The sequence below is a fragment of the Rhinatrema bivittatum genome, chromosome 3 (genome assembly GCF_901001135.1).
Source record: "Rhinatrema bivittatum chromosome 3, aRhiBiv1.1, whole genome shotgun sequence".
Lineage (NCBI taxonomy): Eukaryota > Metazoa > Chordata > Amphibia > Gymnophiona > Rhinatrematidae > Rhinatrema > Rhinatrema bivittatum.
Genome location: NC_042617.1, coordinates 472,450,600 through 472,470,071, shown reverse-complemented (window position 1 = coordinate 472,470,071; position 19,472 = coordinate 472,450,600). Strand labels below are relative to the sequence as shown.

The following is a 19,472-nucleotide window of genomic DNA, read 5'->3' as shown; positions in this document are numbered from 1 at the left end:
CCTGTCGGTCACTGATGGCTGCAACCTCTGTTGCTCAACTCCTTTTTTCCTGCATCAGTAATTCTCAGACAATTGGTGACCTCTGCCTCTGCATGCCGCTCTCCTCAGCGTTTCTGGGACGGCGTGGGCAATCCTGTCCACCATCTTGAATCAGGGATTAACTAAGGCATGCGCGCATGCGCCAGGCTCCATCCTATACACGTCATGGCGGGAACCTCAGGGGCATCACCTCCGCATGATGTCATCTGCCTGCGTGTTTTTGAGCCAGCCGGTCTGAGCTACCTACGAGTTAGCAAGGACTTCCTTCCTGCTGAATTCCACTCCTTCGGAGATGCTTTACTTTGCTACGCTGAACTTGCTCCTGACCCAGAGACTCGAACGCTTTAGGTACCTGCTCCTTGAGGGCCTTGTCACATTCTGGCTATCCGCTCCTCGGAGGGCCTTCCTTTTTGGAGTCTCTCTTCATCCACTCTGTCTGGTTCAGCCTTGTGACTTCGCTACCTTCAGTTGACAGAACCTCAGGTGTACCCCATGCCTTGGGCCACTACCATGTTCGCCTCAACAACCTTCCTTGCACACTTCAGAGTGAGTACCATCTGCTATTCAGCTCTACTGACCTCCTGCTCTACTCTCAACATTCTCCTGTGATTCTCGGCATACCCCACACTGTGGGCCACTACCGGATCAATACAGAGAAGTTCCATCGAAGGAGGGATTCCCCGGCGTACCCCGCTCCGCAGACACTACCAGGGATAACATCATTGAGCTACCCATTCCTCTGGACTGTGCCTCTCTCTTCCCACTTGGTGGGATATTCTACATTCCAGAACAATAAAGTCTCTTTGCTGTTATGTCCATCTCAGCTTTGGCCACACTTATTGCAGTGAGTCCTCACAGGGCTCCTCCCTGTGGGTGGAGTCAGCTCTCACCCCGATCCAGGGTCTACAGACATACCAGATTATAACAGTGGTTAGTGCAGTTAGTGTAGCTGGGTTCAAAAAAGGTTTGGATAAGTTCTTGGAGGAGAAGTCCATTAACGGCTATTAATCAAGTTTACTTAGGGAATAGCCACTGCTATTAATTGCATCAGTAGCATGGGATCTTCTTAGTGTTTGGGTAATTGCCAGGTCCTTGTGGCCTGGTTTGGCCTCTGTTGGAAACAGGATGCTGAGCTTGATGGACCTTGGTCTGACCCAGCATGGCAATTTCTTATGTTCTTATGCTCTGTTCCAGTCTTCAAGCTTGTCTCTGTCAAGTCTTCAGCTTCAGCCACAGCTTTGTCTTCAGCCACAGCCTTGTCTCTGTTAAATCTTCAGCTTCAAGCCACAGCTTTGCCTCTGTGAAGTCTTCAACTTCAACCACAGCTTTGCCTCCATAAAGCCTTCAGCTTCCACCATATCCTCTTGGACTTTGTCTTTGCTTGGCCCATGCTAAGACTTGCTCATCCACCGTTGGCGCAAACCTTAGGGCCTGGCCCACGAGGTTGTACCAATTGTGCCATGGCAAGAGGAGCTCATGCTCATATTGTTCACAACAAAACTGCTATCCTCTTACATTAATGTCAAAGCTTTTTGACAACCTTTGAGGCGCTCAGATATTCACCAAGTTGGACCTTTGGGAGTGTACAACCTGATCAAAATCCAGGAAGATGATGAATGGAAGACCACCTTTAATACTCATGACACTATGACTATCTAGTAATGCCCTTCGGGTTGTGCAATACTCCTTCAGTCTTCCAATTCGTGATCAATGAAATCTTCAGGGACCTTCTCTGTTACGCTTGGCCAACCACGGACCGCCATGCGGCCAGCCACACTCACCTGAAATCTAAGGAAGCAGCCGGGATGCCAATGCTATGCTCTCCCTGACTCAGACGTGGTAGGCCACCATGCTCAAGAGACCACTCTGCACCAGGTACGCCGCTATACTGTGCAAGCAACCCTGGGTATACGTGTACGCGTCTCTCCTCAATTTAAAGGGCCTGCGGCAGGAAACTTCCCATGGTGCCCTCCAATAATGTCACTGCAGCCTCCCTATTTAAGGCCCATTCTGTCCTGCAGTGGACGCCTCAGCAACAGGTCGAGCACCTAGGAGTAGCTGGTTGCGTATCTCTGTGTTCCTGACTCCGTGTTCCTGACTCCTGGCTTCCTCCAAATTGCTTCTCTGGCCTTGACCCCGGTACGTTCGCCACCTGTCTTGACCCCTTGCTCGCCTCCTGGACTTTGCTTGATCGCCGCCTGCCCTAACCCTTGGTATGCTTTGACTGCTATCGCCTGCTGTCATCATGGGATTCCTCATCGTCGGAGACCTGCACCTAAGTCCAGCCAGCCCCGGCACCCAAGGGCTCAACCTGTGGGGAATGAAGGTTAGTATTGGTGAAGGTCCTGTTGGTTCTCCGCACCTGTCAGTTCTGCCAGTCGAGGATGAGGGCCTGCAGGGCCCCTCCCTGCAGGTAGCGTCAACCTAGCTTCGGTCCAAAGGTCCATCCCTGTAACAGGTTCAGATACCAAAAACTGGACCAAGGAGGCTATTCAAGCTTTCCAGCATCTTAAAGAGGAGTTTACTCTTGATCCATGTTTGCACCACACAGACCCATCCAAGCCATTCATCTTGGAAGTAGATTTGTCTACCATAGGGGTGGGTGCTATCCTCTTACAACATAACAATAATGATAATTGAAAGCAATGTTCCCTCTAAGCTGTTTGTGTGTAACTACACACAACTTAAAACCCTTTAACATGCATCTTTTCTTCATCAATACTTTTTTAAGGCATCAGAAACATTTTTAAAACTTGTAAGTCAGCTCTTCCTGGCTGCTAATCTCATACATCTTGAGATCAGCTGCCAGGAAATACCCATGGTGCTGGTACAGACAAAAGACTTGCTCAGTGAATTTGGATTTTAGATTTAATTACTTACCTTCTACCCTTCACTCTGCCTTCCACTCTCACCGTCCCCCTTCTCTCATATTCAAACTCCCCCTCCCTTCCATGTTTACCTTCTTTCCCCTCCCTCACCTTCCAACCCTTTCTGAAAGTGATCAGTCCAAGTCATAAATGCTTAGCTTTCAAATGTGGCTATTGGTTAGAATAATGGGCTGAGAATCAGTGAAACATGGGTTCAAATCTAGCTTCTCTCACTGATCTTGGGCAAGTCACTTTATTTCCTATTGCCTCAGGTACCCAGATATGATAAGGGACTTATCATACCTGAATACTTATTACCTTTGTACAGTGCTGTGTATATCAAGCAGTGCTATAAAAATAAGTATTATATGCAGTATTATTAAATACACAAATTAGCTATACTCTGCTGGGAATTAAATGAAACATTGTGTATTTCAAAGCTGAGAGTCCGACTACTCAGCATGTGCTTTGGAAAATAGTACAGCAAATGAACATAGTATTGCATGTGTTTTAAAGCAAAATATTAAACCAAGATTTGATTTTTCAAATGACTTTACTTTTATTCTGGACTCTAGCTAAAGGGGTATGTGTTGCGTTCAGTGGTCTGCTGGTCCACCCCACAGATTGCTGCTCTTATCTCTAGCCCCAATGCTGACACAAACACCTCAGGCTGCGATGCGGCAGGCCACCACTCTCAAGCAAGGCCAATACCACTTGCGGCAGGATGCCACTGACTTACCCCGATGCTGCTTCTAAGGTGCACATGTGCATAACCTCCCCAGATTTAAAAGGCTCATGCTGGGAAATTCCCCACGTTACTCAGAGATTACATCACAACCCTCACCCTATAAAAGGGCCTCTCTCTTTGTAGTCCACACTTCGGCAATAAGTCCACTACTGCAAAGTAGAGCAAGTTGCCTCAGCGTTTCTGCCTATGTTCCTGGTCTTCATTCCTGTGCTCCTGGTCTTCTCTTCAGTTCCTGGTCCTTGTTCCCCAGTTCCTGGTATTGGTCTTCATCCTGTGCTCAGTCTTCAGCTCTTCATCAGGTCTTCGTCTTGTGGTCAGTCTTCAGTTCTTCAGTTTCTTCTGTGTCTTGCTTGGCCTGTCTGCTTATGCTGCTCCTTGCCTCTCTGCATGCCTACCTGTCCCACCTTCCCTCGGATGGATCTCTGGTTCTGACTTCAGCCTTTTGATAGTTAACTATGCTTGAACTCTGCTTGCCACCAACCACCGCCTGACTTACGGCTATGATTTAATGCCACCTGCCACTAACCACTGTCTGACCCCAACTTTCCCTGACCATCTCTACAGACATCCAGCTCATCAGCAGAGGCCTCCAACTAAGACCTGCTGGCTCCAGCAACCGAAAGCTCAACCTAAGGGGAACGAGTGCTGGTACAGGTAAAGTTCCAGTTGGGCCTCTGCCACAGTTAGCTCTTCCAGCCAATGGTGGAGGCCTGCAGGGATCCTCCAACTCCACGTTGGTTCAAGGGTCCAGACCTGCAACAGTATGTCACGTAAAGGTAACCCTTTAAATTAAAATAGTGGTTTATATGTTATTACAGGGTGCTACACAATAACAACTTTCCAGGACAGGTGAAAATGAATGTTGTCAAAAGGCTTACAAGAACCTCCTAAACACCCTGTGGGACTCCGCTATCAAGTAGCTTCCATTTGAAAATTAGCTGCCAAATATGTATTCAAAATCCATATAACCTTGTAATTTCCCCCTATATATTTATGGTAAGAATGCTTAGTACATCTGTCTTTTAATACCTTGTCCATGCACTGCAACTAGGACTAAAAATAGTTCTTCACAAGAAGAATGTTAATTGTTTTGCATTCAGTGATAAGCCATTGAATCCTTATAATGGATGAAAGCATTTGCTGTCATCCACAGGGGTGTAGGATGACTGCTGAAGTTGGTGGTGCACCAGAAAATGTTGCTATGTGCTCTAGAACACTGTACACCCTCCTAATATTACCCTCTGAGCACTACTTTCTTTGATGCAAAAAGCCTATCAAATTTATGCTCACAACAACCCAATCCTTAGAGGGAATATTAACTAATATCTTAAAATAATCACCTAATCTACTAACAGCATACAATAAAATATGTGAATGAAAAAATATTTTCTGCAAGAACATTCAAAACCTCTTTCTATATGCAAGAGAAATTAATAAAGAGCAAACTTCTATTTAAAATAGAAATGAGGAAGTGCAACCATAATGCTGTAAAAGCCAGTGATAAGTATCATCATGTTCACAGCAGTAATTAAAGTTACACAAAAACTGGACCTTTGAAATACAGACAGACCCTCACCTAATGCAGAATAGAAATCTGCCAACAGAAACTGAACTGGAAATCACAAGCCCATATGTGGTGCAACAATGGAAAAACAGAAACTTAATCATTCCTCTCAAAACATCAAGCAATAAAATCAGAGATATAAAATATCATTCATAATATTAAAATCATGCTAATAAAAAGAATAAATGTCAAAACAGCTGACAAACATCCAATAATTAAAAAAACACTTGCATAAATGTGTTCCAATATTTCCCAAATACCAACAAAATATTTCAAAACATCTGATGAACAAAATATCCAATAATTAAATAATATTCTAATATCAAAAAATATATATTTAAAAACAATAGAAACATCAAATTACACCCAATAATTAAAACTAATAAGGATTAAAAAATCTGCTCTCCATACCTGGGATCTTTTGATTTCCAGTCACCATGAGATTATCGTGCATTAGGGGAGGTAGAGCTGCACATACTATCTTCTACTCTCCCTCACTCACACACACATACACACACACACACACACACACTAACACAGTCATTTTTTCAGACACTTCCTCTCATATACATGCCAATGCTTTCACAAAACTCCCTCTCTCATATACATGCCAATACTTTCAAACACGCTCTCTTTCTCATATATATGCCAATGCTTTCACACACACTCCCTCTCTCTTCCTCACACACACATTGTGTGTCTTATAAATAGGCTCTCTCAGGTATGCACTAACAAACACACACATGTACACAGGCTCTCACAGTCAAATAATATACACACATACAGTCTCTAAACACAGATACACAGAGCCTCCCACACAGACATATATGCAGACAAGCTCTCACACATACAGGTTCTCATACAATCCTATACACACACCCACAGTTCTTGTCTCTCAGAGAACAAGTCCAATCCCTAGAGGTTAGAGCGATGACCCGAAGGAGCAAAGATAGACAGAGAAATTCATAGAGGAAACCTACAGGGATATCATAGTAAAGTCCCAACTCCAAAGTCACCAGGAAGTACAGCATAATCTTGATGTAGCAGGAAGTGATCCTGTAGCTAGGATCTCCTTTCCAGATGATGCAATATCCTCATGCACCTAAGATGAGTCTCCAAGCACTTGTGCCCTGGAGGAAAGGATTAAGATGGCCATCATAGCTGCTGATTCAATCATTAGGAAAGTAGATAGCTGGAGGACTTGGATGTGAGGATCACTTGACAACTTGCCTGGCTGATGCATAGATGATAGACATGGGACTTCAAACATTGAGATAAGTTTTTAATTGCATATAAAAAAATATATTTAAAAAAACAATTGTACAATATGTTTGCCATATAATTATTGATAAGGCAATGAAGGTGTATTATGGTAGTGCCTTTTATGATGGCAATTAGGGAAGATTTGTAAGTATAGGTGTTGTATTTTCTTCCCTTTATTCTCACGCTTAAAAATATCATATTGGAAGCCCAGACTAGATGTGTTCCATATAGTAAATAGGCAGAAGGAAGGCCAAACAAATTGACAAGGTTAAAAGGTAAGGTAAAAGAGGTTATTCTAGCCAAAAGAACTTTTCAAAAAATGAAATGAGGATTCAAATGAAGAAAATAGGAAAAATCATAAGCATGGCAAGTTAGATGCACAACATCAATAGAACAGATAAAAAGAGAATTTGAAAAGAAGCTTTCCATAGAGACAATAACTCATAATAAAACCTTTTTCAAATACTTCTAAAGCAGGAAGCCTGCAAAAGAGTCAGTTGGACCATTAGATGTTTGGGGAATAAAAGAGGGACTTGGAGAAGATAAGGCCATAGCAGAAAGACTAAATTAATTCTTTGCTTTGGTGTTTTCTGAGGAGGATGCTTGGGAGATATCCATGCCAGAAATTATATTTATGGGTGATGATTCAAAGGGACTGAAACAAATCATGATGAACATAGAAGATATAATTGGGCAAATTGACAAACTAAACAGTAGTAAATTACCTGGACCAGATGTTATTCATCCCAGAGTTCTCAAAGAACTCGGAAATGAAATTGTATACCTATTACTATTAATTTGTAATCATTAAAATCGTCTATTGTGGCTGAAGCTTGGAGGGTGGCCAATGTAACGCCAATCTTTAAAAAGGACACCAGGAGATATCTGAGAATAATACATCTGTGATCCTGAAGTCATTGCTGGAAAAATGGTAAACCAATCTAAAGAACAAAATTACTGAACATATAGACATGGTTTAATGAGACAGAGCCAACATGGATTTATCCAAGGAAAGTCTTGCCTCATCAATCTGCTACATTTATTTTTAAAGAGGTTCATAAACCTTTAAATAATGGTGAGGCAGTGGATATAGGGGTGGATTTTAAAAGGGTTATGCACGTAATATACACGCATAACCCTTTTAAACACGCTTCTGCGTGTGCCGAGCCTATTTTGCATAGGCCCGGCAATGCATGCAAGCCCTGTATGTCGTATGTCGTATGTCTTAGGGCTTCAAAAAGAGGGGCGGGGAGTGGGCAGGGTGGGGCAGGGGTGGGAGCGAGGCCTCCAGCGCAGCAGCCATGCCTGGGGATCGCACAACCTACGCCGGCCTGGAGGCAGGCGTAAATAAAAAAATAAAGGTGGGAGGATTTAGGTAGGGCTGGGGGGCGGATTAGATAGGGGAATGGAGGGGAAGGTGGGGGCGAAAGGAAATTTCCCTCCGAGGCCGCTCCGATTTCAGAGCGACCTTGGAGGGAACGGGGAAAGCCATCGGGCTCCCCTAGGGCTCGGCACGCGCAAAGTGCACAAGTGTGCACCCCCTTGCGTGCGCCGATCCTGGATTTTATAACATGCGTGCGGCTGCGCGTACATGTTATAAAATCGGATATAGATTTGTGCGTGCCGGGTTGCGTGCACAAATCTACGCCTGCGCGTAGGTATGAAAATCTGGCCCATAGTGCGTCTGAATTTTCAGAAGGTATTTAACAAAGTCGCTCATAAGAGACTTATGAAAAAATTAAACTCTAAATTGTCAGTTTTCTCAGTGGAGAAAGGTAATTAGTGGAGTACCCCAGGGATTTGTACTGCAAGCAGTGCTTTTTAATATATTTAAAATTGATCTAGAAAAGGGGAAAACAAGTGAGGTAATCAAATAGCAGATATTACAAAATTATCGAAGTTGTTAAATCACAAGTTGTTTGAGAAATTGCAGGAGGACCTTGTAAGACTGAGATACTGGACATCCAAATGGCAGATGAAATTTAATGTAAACAAGAGAAATGTGATGCACATAGGGAAGAAAAATGAAAACTATAGTTACCCGATGTTAGGTTCCATATAGGAGTTACCACTCAGGAAAAAGATCTAGGTATCATCATGGACAATACATTGAAATCCTCAGCTTAGTGTGCAGCAGCGATTAAAAAAATGTTAAGAATTATTAGGAAATGATGGTGTTATGCCTGTTGGTTGCAGACGGCTGCGACCGCTGTTGCTTACCTCTTGCTTGACTACACTGACTCCTCTGGGTCGACTCGTGGCCTCAGCCAGCTATCGCCGGCCTACACGCCTTGGTTCCCAGGCCCCCCCTGGAGGGCGTGGACGCTGCCGACCACCATCTTGCCCTTGGAGTCTTTTAGGCACACGCATGCGCGCTACATGGCCAGTCTTATGCACGTCATGGCGGGAACCTCGGGGGCATCCCCCTCGGATGACGTCATTGTTCAAGGATTCTTAAGCCGGCTGGCCCTGCCGTTCGACAACTTGGCAACGAGTTCCCTCATTGCTGAATCTGCTTTGCTTGCTACAGACTCTTGTTCCAGCTCCTGCTTCCATGGCTTGAGATGTTCTGGGTACCTGATCCTCGGGGGCCCTTCCTGTCTCTGGCTATTTGCTCCTCGGAGGCCCTTCCGCCTAGGACTTCTGCCTGTTCCCCGGGGCCTTCTTTGGAACTTCACTCTGCTACAGTGAGTACCCCACTCTGCGGACCATTGCCATACCATTGCTACTGAGGAACCCTCATCGGTGTACCCCACTTTGCGGACCATTGCCGTACCATCGCTACTGAGGACCCTCATCGGTGTACCCTGCTCTGCGGACCATTGCTATATCTTCACTACAGAGGACTTCTCCGTGGGTATACCCCACTTCATAGATCCTGGGGGTCCCCAGCGCCTTTGGCCACACTCCCCGCTCTGTGAGCAGTGTTACTCTACTTCTCTAATAAAGTTTCAAGGACTCTCAAGCTAGTACTGACATCAGCCCCCTGCACTAACATTCCATGACTCCACCACCAAGGGTCACTCTCTCTAGCTTCCTCTGCCTCTCACCTCTCTCTCCAGCACCTGTTGCTCTAGGCACCTCACAGCTGAGACCTCACTTCCCAATGGTGAGGCTCACGGGGCTCCTCCCTGTGGGCACTACCATCTCTCACCTTGGCTCAGGGCCCACATACCCACAAATCCTAACAGATGGAGAATAAAATGGAGAATATCATAATACTTCTGTACCAGTTCATTGTGCAACTATACTTATATTACTGTGTGCATATCTGATTGCCACATCTCAAAGAAATATAGCAGAACTAGAAAAATTACAGAGAAGGATGATTAAACGGGATGGAATGGCTCCCCTATGAAGAAAGAAGAAGTTCAGGCTCTTTAGCTTGAAGAAGAGATGGATGAGAGAAGATATGATAGAGGTCTATCAAATCATGAGTGGAATGCAATGTGTCAATGCAAATTCATTGTTTGCTCTTTCAGAAAAATTAAAAGACTAGGGGACTGTGAGGAAGTGGCCCTATTTTCCCTTCTTAACCTGTTCGGGATCAGAATACATGGCTGGTCCACCTTAAAATCCTATAGAGAGAAACAATTCCTGTGGGAAGGACCCAGCTAGGGAGGTTAGGAGGCAGAGCCCAGCTGAGATCAGTAGACTAGGCCCAGGTCTCCAGAAAAGGCAGTTCCTGTGCAATATTGCTGTCCTAAAGGTGAAACATATATCTGCATGGTAATGGTATATGTTTAATGCTGAAGGTAAGCAGATATGCTGTAATTTGATATGCACTGTAAATAAAACCACTGAAAGAAGCCTTGCCACATATAGTGTTACACAAGGCACAGAGAAAAGCCAAGCCTCCAGGGGAGATTGAGAGAGAAAATTGTTGTTTGTGTGGCCTGCCAAGATGTTTGGAGGCAAAGCAGTGTTGAAGAGTTTAAAGGGTGTGGCTCATGGAGCACACTGCAGTAAAGCAGTCTACAAAGAAAAGATTTCTTTTTAAAATACAGGGAGCTGACAAGAAGACCTGTGGCTCTAAACAGAGTACAGAGCACACTCGTGCACAGAGTGCTGAGAAGTGTAAAAGGCAGTGGCTCAGGGAGCACAAAAAGCCAACAGTTTAAAAGCTTTCAGTTTAGAGAGCAAAGCAGGTTTATTGGGCCTGGCTACAGGAAGAGCCATAAGAGTGTCATGAAACAAATAGGTCAAGGAGTCTAGCACCACCTGAGATGGTTAGAGAAACAAAAGTGAATAAGTTAGTGCAGGAAAGGCAGGATATTTTAATCTTTTTTTTTTTACCTTTGGGGAAAAAAAAAGAGAGAGAGAGAAACAGTTGTGCAGAGAGACAGTGTTTGGACAGGGCGGGGTCTCTGAAGACAGAAGTTGAGCTGCCAGAGTGCTGTGTGTTTGGACAGGGCGTGACACCTTCAGAACCAAGCATGAATGAGCAAGCTTTACCAGCACTATGTCAAAGCCTCATGGAAGGACAAAGGCAACTGAAAACTATCAGGCCAATACAATACAGTGCGCTCCGACGGAGTGCACTGTTAGCCTGCTATTGGACACGCGTTTTCCCTTACCCCTTATTCAGTAAGGGGAGGAAAACGTGCGTCCAACCCGCGGCACCTAATAGCGCTCTCTGCCTCTCACCTCTCTGTCCAGCACCTGTTGCTCTAGGCACCTCACAGCTGAGACCTCGCTTCCCAATGGATGTTGGTTTTATAATTTGTAATCTAACCATCTAATATGATTCAGCAGTGTCTGTTTAATCTGAAAATGGTTAATGCAGAACAATAGTTTTGCAAATAAATTTAATTTAAGAAAGTAATTTGGATTAATCATGTCTGCAGATTTATTTAGCCTTATTGCCCATATATTAAGTGCTTGATTATGATCTACAATGCATTAGATTTAACAAGGCAACGTTTTTGTGTCTTCTGACAGTAGCCATAGGATTTAGGCACATTGTAGTGTACAGAGCCTAACAAATCTCTACATCTTACCAGCGTGCGGGGACAGAATAAAGTACATAAGAACATAAGAAATTGCCATGCTGGGTCAGACCAAGTGTCCATCAAGCCCAGCATCCTGTTTCCAACAGAGGCCAAACCAGGGCACAAGAACCTGGCAATTACCCAAACACTAAGAACCTGGCAATTACCCAAACACTAAGTAAACTTGATTAATAGCCGTTAATGGACTTCTCCTCCAAGAACTTATCCAAACCTTTTTTGAACCCAGCTACACTAACTGCACTAACCACATCCTCTGGCAACAAATTCCAGAGCTTTATTGTGCGTTGAGTGCAAAAGAATTTTCTCCGATTAGTCTTAAATGTGCTACTTGTTAACTTCATGGAATGCCCCCTAGTCCTTCCAGTATTCGAAAGTGTAAATAACCAATTAACATCTCCTCGTTCAAGACCTTTCAGGATCTTAAAGCTCTCTATTATATCCCCCCTCAGCCATCTCTTCTCCAAGCTGAACAGCCCTAACCTCTTCAGCCTTTCCTCATAGGGGAGCTGTTCCATCTCCTTTATCATTTTGGTTGCCCTTCTTTGTACCTTCTCCATTGCAACTATATCTTTTTTGAGATGCGGCGACCAGAATTGTACACAGTATTCAAGGTGCGGTCTCACCATGGAGCAATATAGAGGCATTATGACATTTTCCATTTTATTAACCATTCCCTTTCTAATAATTCCTAACATTCTGTTTGCTTTTTTGACTGCTGCAGCACACTGAGCCGACGATTTTAGTATTATCCACTATGATGCCTAGATCTTTTTCCTGGGTGGGAACTCCTAATCTGGAACCTAACATCGTGTAACTACAGCAAGGGTTATTTTTCCCTATATGCAACACCTTGCACTTGTCCACATTAAATTTCATCTGCCATTTGGATGCCCAATCTTCCAGTCTTGCAAGGTCCTCCTGAAATGTATCACAATCCGCTTGTGATTTAACTACTCTAAATAATTTTGTATCATCTGCAAATTTGATAACCTCACTCGACGTATTCCTTTCCAGATCATTTATATATATATTGAAAAGCACCGGTCCAAGTACAGATCCCTGAGGCACTCCACTGTTTACCATTTTCCACTAAGAAAATTGACCATTTAATCCTTTTTGTTGGGTTTCATCTCCCTCATGTGGGAGCCTGAGATGATGGTCTCTAAGTATATAAACCCCTGCCACCATCTTACTGTGTGGATATTTTGTTAGCCCTGCTTTGCGGTTCCTGTTCTTGTTTATTTCCTTTAGGAAAGGCCCTGGGGGCATTAGGATTTGAGACCTGGGTGAAGTAAAGAAGACTGGATGCCTTTGCCTAAATTGTTGGGGACCTTTTGTTTTGAGAAGGAACTTTTTTCCCACTCTTCCTTCCTCTGGTTTGGTTTCTCCTTTTTCTAAGAATTTTCTTTTGCTATCTGCCTGGGTACATTATGGCCAGGGACTCAGTTTCTTTACCATCTTTTGGAAGCGGTGTCTTTTACCAAGAGAGAACCTGCAGACCATGGGTGTCCTTGTAGAACATTCATATTTGGAGAAGAAGCAAGAGGGGTTGGAAAAAGAACAGCGGCATCCATCTGGTACTCCACAACCATTTCATCGAGATAACCACGGAAGAGAGGAGCATGGAGGTACCATCCAGGTACAGACAGGGAAGTGAGGAGAATACTGAGCAAGAGGATTAAAGGTATGAAAATTGGGCATATATCTTAACACATGCAAACTGAGATATTCACCAGCTATTAGGAGGAAGCTCAGAAACTACACCACCGATTGGACAGAAATAGAGCTAAAGAGATAACTGAAGATCTGAGATGTAAAACTGGACTTGTAAATGACAAGACCTGTAAAGTACCTTTTATCAATTTCCATTCTTAAGCAATAAAAGATAAGTTGGAAACCAGATGGGTTTCCAGCATGATTATTACTGCTGTTTACAAGAGACTTTAATGTGTGATTAAGCTTTGATCAATGCTTAGAGCCTATAAATTTGTTTTCTCCCCCAATAAGAAAATTCTGGTTGTCAGAGGGGCTTACTAGGAGAGGACAAGTGAACAATCTAAGCCCATAAATGAGGTGTGGTCCTTCGGGTCCTAAGAGGAGACGCTAGCCCAGGGGTTACCACAGAGTTGATGCACTCGCAGCCTATGACTGCAGCTCATAGCATGGGTGTCTTCAGCAAGAATACGAGTTGTACAGAGACTGAGTCCATAACATACATCTGTACTGCTTACTCAGCTGAAGGCACCCAACCAGGGTGAAGCATCCATTACAGCCCTCTCTGCCAGCAATGTTTCTGCTGTATTTATAGGAGGGGAAGATGAAGTTATGGGAAAAAATAAGAGGATGACAAAAATTCAAAAAATAAAATAGCTTACTTACCCCCAACTAATGGCCACAGCACCTGAAGACAAAAGTTCGGCAGGTGTCATTGCTGCAAAGTAGCTCACATTAACCAGTAAATAAAGGCAAGTGACCAAAGGAATAGCAATCATCACAGCTCTTGGAAGGTTCACCTAAATAATTTAAATAAAATGTTTGGAATAAAATGCCAAGAAACAGCATTCTGTGGTAGATTCTGTGTTGTTAGGGCTATCCAGGACAGATGTACAAACAAATGATAAATCGTCTGTCAATGTGAAATATCCATTAAAATTCTTTTGGCTCAGTTCCTATATTGTAATCTACAGAGGTGATTCTCTTATTCACGCTTGATACAAGATCACAAAAAAGCTGGAAACTTACAAAATCAAGGGAAAATCTTTCCACTAGCTAACAGCATAGTGCTTTTGTCTAGCTAGTGCTGCTAGTCGCAGTTTCAAAGACTCCAAATCGATCCAAGATTTTTTTTTTTATTTCTAATTTCTTTGTGCTACACATTACTAATTATTACACATGATCAGGCAAAGATAAAATGAAGTTCAATGTGGTATGCTTATATCAGTTACTAGGGATGTGCAGACCAAAAGTTTAAGTTCATAAGTCCATAAGTCGAAAGGGGGTCCCATTTGCGGTCAATATGGACATATGGAAAATTCCATAAGTTGAGTCTATGTCCATATGTGCAAATAAAAATTTAAACCCCTCACCCGCCTTAATCCCCCCCCCCCAAGACTTACCAAAACTCCCTGGTGGTCCAGCGGGGTCAGGACGCCATTCCTGAACTCCTTTGCAAGGAGCACGTGACGTCGGCGTCACGTCGGAGTGACGCGGCGTCACGTGATTCCCCTCGGGTTCGCGCCCGGACCCCTCATTGGGCTCAAAAGGAACTTTTGGCCAGCTTGGGGGGGCCTCCTGACCAGGGAGGCCCCCCCAAGCTGGTCAGGAGGCCAGCTTGGGGGGGCCTCCTGACCCCCCCAAGCTGGCCAAAAGTGCCTTTTTGGCCCAACGAGGGGTCCGGGAGCGAACCCGAGGGGAATCACGTGACGCCGCGTCACTCCAACGTGACGCGGACGTCACGTGATTCCCCACGCGTCCGCTCCCGGACCCTCACGGAACTTTTGGCCAGCTTTGGTAAGTCTTGGGGGGGGAATTAAGGAGGGTGAGGGGTTTAAATTTTTATTTAGATCAACAATCGCGATTTCCAACTTATTCAACATAGCTATGTTGAATAAGTTGGAAATCCGATCGTTTAAGCCTCATCTTTTTTTTAAGTTAAAAAAAAAAAATAAGTTGCGTTTTCCATTTAAGTTCAAAACGAATGCACACCACTATCAGTTACTGCACAGTACATATCAGTAATAATTTACATCCTAACTACAATATCCATGTCTGTCAATCTTTTATGTAGACATCTTTCCAGGTCTCTAATAGAAACAGATTTCTACCAGAAGGAATTATTCATTTGCTGACTTGGAGGAAACAGAATAACTATTGTGGGATTGTAGTTCCTCCATGTGGGATCCTAGATTGGTGTATTCTTAGAGCATATTCATTCCTGCCACCATTTTGAGGCATGGAATCTTAAATTGACCCTTCCATGGACAGCATGTCTATGGCTGTACCCTGGATTTGTTTATTTTTCAGGAGGAAAGCCTCTGGGGTCTTTGGACTGAGACCTGGATTCAGAAAGGAAGAGAGATTTCACCCTTTTGAAGGACTGTGTCTGAAACAGTACAGACCACATCATCTGGGCACCTGTTAATGTTTTGTGTTTCAGAGACAGGAGTTTTTTCCACCCTCCTCATCTCATATTTTTGGTTTCCTTTTTGAAACATTTTTTTTTTCCGGCATGCCTGAGTACTCACTCAGAGGCTCGGTGTATGTAAAGTAAAGGAATGGTGTTTCTCAGTCTGAGAACATGGGTGAACTGTGAGGAGTTCTGAAGAGGAGAGGTTCTCATCCATTCCTGAATGGAGGAGTGAAGGGGAGAGAGAGAGTACCTGGACCTAGTAGGTTCACAATCATCCTGAGGAGATTCAAGGAGGAGTATAAATGTGCCCATCGAGTACCATGAGTAATGAGAAGGAAGAAGAGCTTCAGGAGAATTAGGAGTGTCTGGGATTTTTCTGTATGGCCTTTGACTACATTGAACAAAACGAAACTGCCCCTTATCAGTTGGGAGGGAGCTTTAAAACTGCCCTAACATTGATTGGAGAGGAAAAAGAAATTGGATTTCTAAACGTGAAGTTGTTTGAACTATCTGTATACATTTATTAGAGAGAAGAAAGGTCACAAATATACTTGAACTAAATTTGTTATATCTGATTTGAAACACTAAACACTGTAAAGAACTTTCATCATTTTCACCATTCATCAGTAAAGTTATGTGGGAAACCATCTGGTGCTTCCAATGTGATTATTGCTGCTGTGATTATTAGTGCTGTTTGCAATTGACTAACATTGGGATTTACTAAATGGAATGCCCAGGGCCTAGAAGAGAATTCTTCCATGAGGACAATCCTAGATATTAACTTAAAAGTAACAGTTTGGGAAGTTTGGATAGCAAGGACTGTTTGAGGTGTGGGTCCTGGGACCTTAATCCAGGACTATCAGCCCAGGGGTTACATTTATTTCATTTGAAATTGCTGATTTACCACAAGCAAGCCTTTCCTTTGACACTGATCTTCTACTGCAGCTTGAAAGATAAAAAGATTCTTTTGGATAATGAAGCTGGCCAGAACTAGGCATCACATTAAGAAGGAGAACTGCCTTATGGATGCTGTTCTGCTTTGGCAAGTCTTGGGTGCTGTACCTGTGAGAGCATGGGTTAACATATTTACATGCACAGAACCTGCTCTGAATCCAGCGCAATGAAGATGAACTATGGGAAGAACAGAATGCTTTTGATCTGAGACTCAGTCAGCCAATGCCTTTAAACATAGTACACATGCATGTGATCTTCTCACTGTTTCCACTCATACAATAAGTGAAGCAGAGCTGGGAAGACATGGATGAAGAAGTGAATTACATCCAAACCTCTCGTATGTTCTCATTTAATATCTGATTTCTACTTGCTTTGCTGTTTGTTGGTAACATTTCCAAACTATATTGTATTATATGTGCCACTTGTGTCATCTGCAAGGGCTATCTTGTAAAACTTGTCTACTTTGGTTGACTTTCTCCATTCCCTTCTATAAAAGTCATCTATGTTCTTGTGTGTTGCATCAGATATTAGAATGAGTCACTTTCATTTCTTAAACATAATTATTTTTTTGTGGGGGGAGGGGGTCTAGCAGTTCTCTGCTGCTTCTTTTGGGTTTCTGCCTTAATCAGAACTGGGTCTATGATCTGCTGCCATGAGCCTTCATTTGCAACTACCTGGCAATTAAGAACATAACATAAGAACCTAAGATATGCCATACTGGGTCAGACCAAGGGTCCATCAAGCCCAGTATCCTGTTTCCAACAGTGGCCAATCCAAGTCACAATTACCTGGCAAATACCCAAACATTAGGTAGATCACAAGCTACTATTGCTTATTAATTACCATACTAGCAGTTTATGGATTTTTCCTCTAGGAGAATAAGTTGTCAAGTGCTGTATGGAATCTGTAATGCAGTGGACTCAGCAAGGTATCATCTAAAATTGATTTGCAATACTAGGCATACTTCTGCTTTTTTTAGAAAAATTGAAAAGAAAGAAAAAATGATTTGGAAATAGAAAATCAAATTATTGTGTAAGAAATTTAAAAAGCGAGAGGTTTTTTAGACTGGTGACTTCACCAGCTGATTTGGGATTCAGCCTGTGGCGTTTTCCATTAGTACTGAGGTCTTTTCCTTTCAATTAAAACTTTTCTTTCCTTTATTTGAGAATTCATATTTAAGATTCATTTTTATTTTTAGCAGGAGGAAGTGATACTGTTAACACTGTGGCTATAGTGTTGGATTATTTAAAGTAAACCTGTGTATCCTTGATCAAGGTTTACAGATAAACTGAACTAAACCTACCTCTGGTTTTTACTTGTATTTTAGCATGGGCTTTTTTGGTGCTAACCTTATCTGGTTATGTAATAAGGCCAAAAAAACCCCGCAGTAGGATTAGTGTGGCTCATGCCTATTGCAGGGAAATAAGCCTTATTAGCTATTCCATAGTGCGTTTTCCCAGGGAAATTGCCATTTGCCTGCATAAATGGCTTTTGGAAATTGCCTTCCTCAAGATGGGAAAGAATCAGTACTGAAGGTTCAAAATATTTGTGGAACTGTAAACTAGATAAGACTGTACAGATCAGACAAAATAAATATGCATTAGCATAATCATTGTAAGATTGCTCTAGTATGTTAGCATTTCTTTGTCATGCTATTGTCTGTCAACTTTTTGGCATTAGAATATTAATCTCTTACCTCAGGATTCTTGAGTTCTTCGGTCACATAGTTCAAGTTGTTCCATCCATCATAAGACCAAAGTCCCTGATAAAAAGCCACACCTACAGGTCCAAAACCTATGACTGTATTTTGGAAAGCATTCTGTAAATTTTTAGTTTCTCCATTTGCAAGTAAAACCACCCCGCCCATCACGATGATCACCAAGACTGTCAGTTTGGCAGCAGTGAAAATATTCATAATACTCGTGGCCAACTTTACATCAAGACAATTAATGAACGCTAAAGCCAGTACACAGGCAGCCGCAGCACATTTCACCACAACTTCCGGTGATGCCGTGCAGCTTTGATAAAATGGCGCCACTGCGTATTCAGCAAAGCTCAAAGAAATGCCTGCAATGCTGGCTGGCCTCACCACAATCACGGAGGTATAGGCAAAAAGAAAAGCAGGAAGTGAGCCAAAATTCCTTAAGATATAAATATATTCTCCCCCAGATTCCTTAATAACAGTTCCAAGCTCTGCATAAGACAGAGCACCCAACATAGCCAACAGGCCACAGGCAGCCCAGATTGTGAGACTGCCTCCCGGGCTTCCCATGTTTCGCAGCACAAACTCGGGAGACATGAAAATTCCCGAGCCTATCATTGTGCCTGCGATTAATGACACAGCACTAACCAGCCCAACCTTGCGCTTTAGCCGTAACTTCCCTGTTCTTCTGTTCAGAATGACATCAGAGACAGATTTGCCATCTTCTTCTTTTAATTCTGCCCTCTTGGTGGATCTGAACATCCTTAGTAGCTACTAAACTCTCAACAAAGGTGAAAAGAGAAATCCCTAGTAATCTGCTTTGGGGAAAATATGCCTTGATTAACATTTAAGTTAATAATTACACTAAGATGTTCAAAGAACATACTTAGTGCCATTTATGTTATCTTTCTGTGGTTAATGATCTATATATAGAGAGAGTAAGAGAATGAGTCATTGAAAACCCTAAATAAATAATTTGAATCAGAAAATCCATTCTTATGGGTTAACAAATGGAAAACTGCACAACAGATTTTATCCCAGATAAAAAATCATCTACTAATGTTTACAGTAGTTGACCAGTTAAAATTAAGAACTATTAATTAGAGACAAGTCAAGCTCTCAGTCAACAGCCTCTAATGTAACTGCATAGCTCTCTGTCATAGGAGGAGCAGGAACATTTTAATCCACTGATCT

The 19,472-nt window shown here is 42.9% G+C and overlaps 1 protein-coding gene across 1 annotated transcript in view; it reads right to left on the bottom strand.

Annotated features, from left to right (window-relative positions):
* LOC115088623 (b(0,+)-type amino acid transporter 1-like) overlaps positions 1-19,040 on the bottom strand; it is an 81,306-nt gene extending 62,266 nt beyond the window's left edge. The window contains exons 1-2 of the mRNA XM_029596883.1: positions 18,273-19,040; positions 13,873-14,006 (exon numbers count right to left, since the gene is read on the bottom strand). Coding sequence (XP_029452743.1) covers positions 13,873-14,006; positions 18,273-19,040 — 902 coding nt within the window. The remainder of the gene's footprint in view (positions 1-13,872; positions 14,007-18,272) is intronic.
* Between the last annotated feature and the right edge of the window lie 432 nt (positions 19,041-19,472).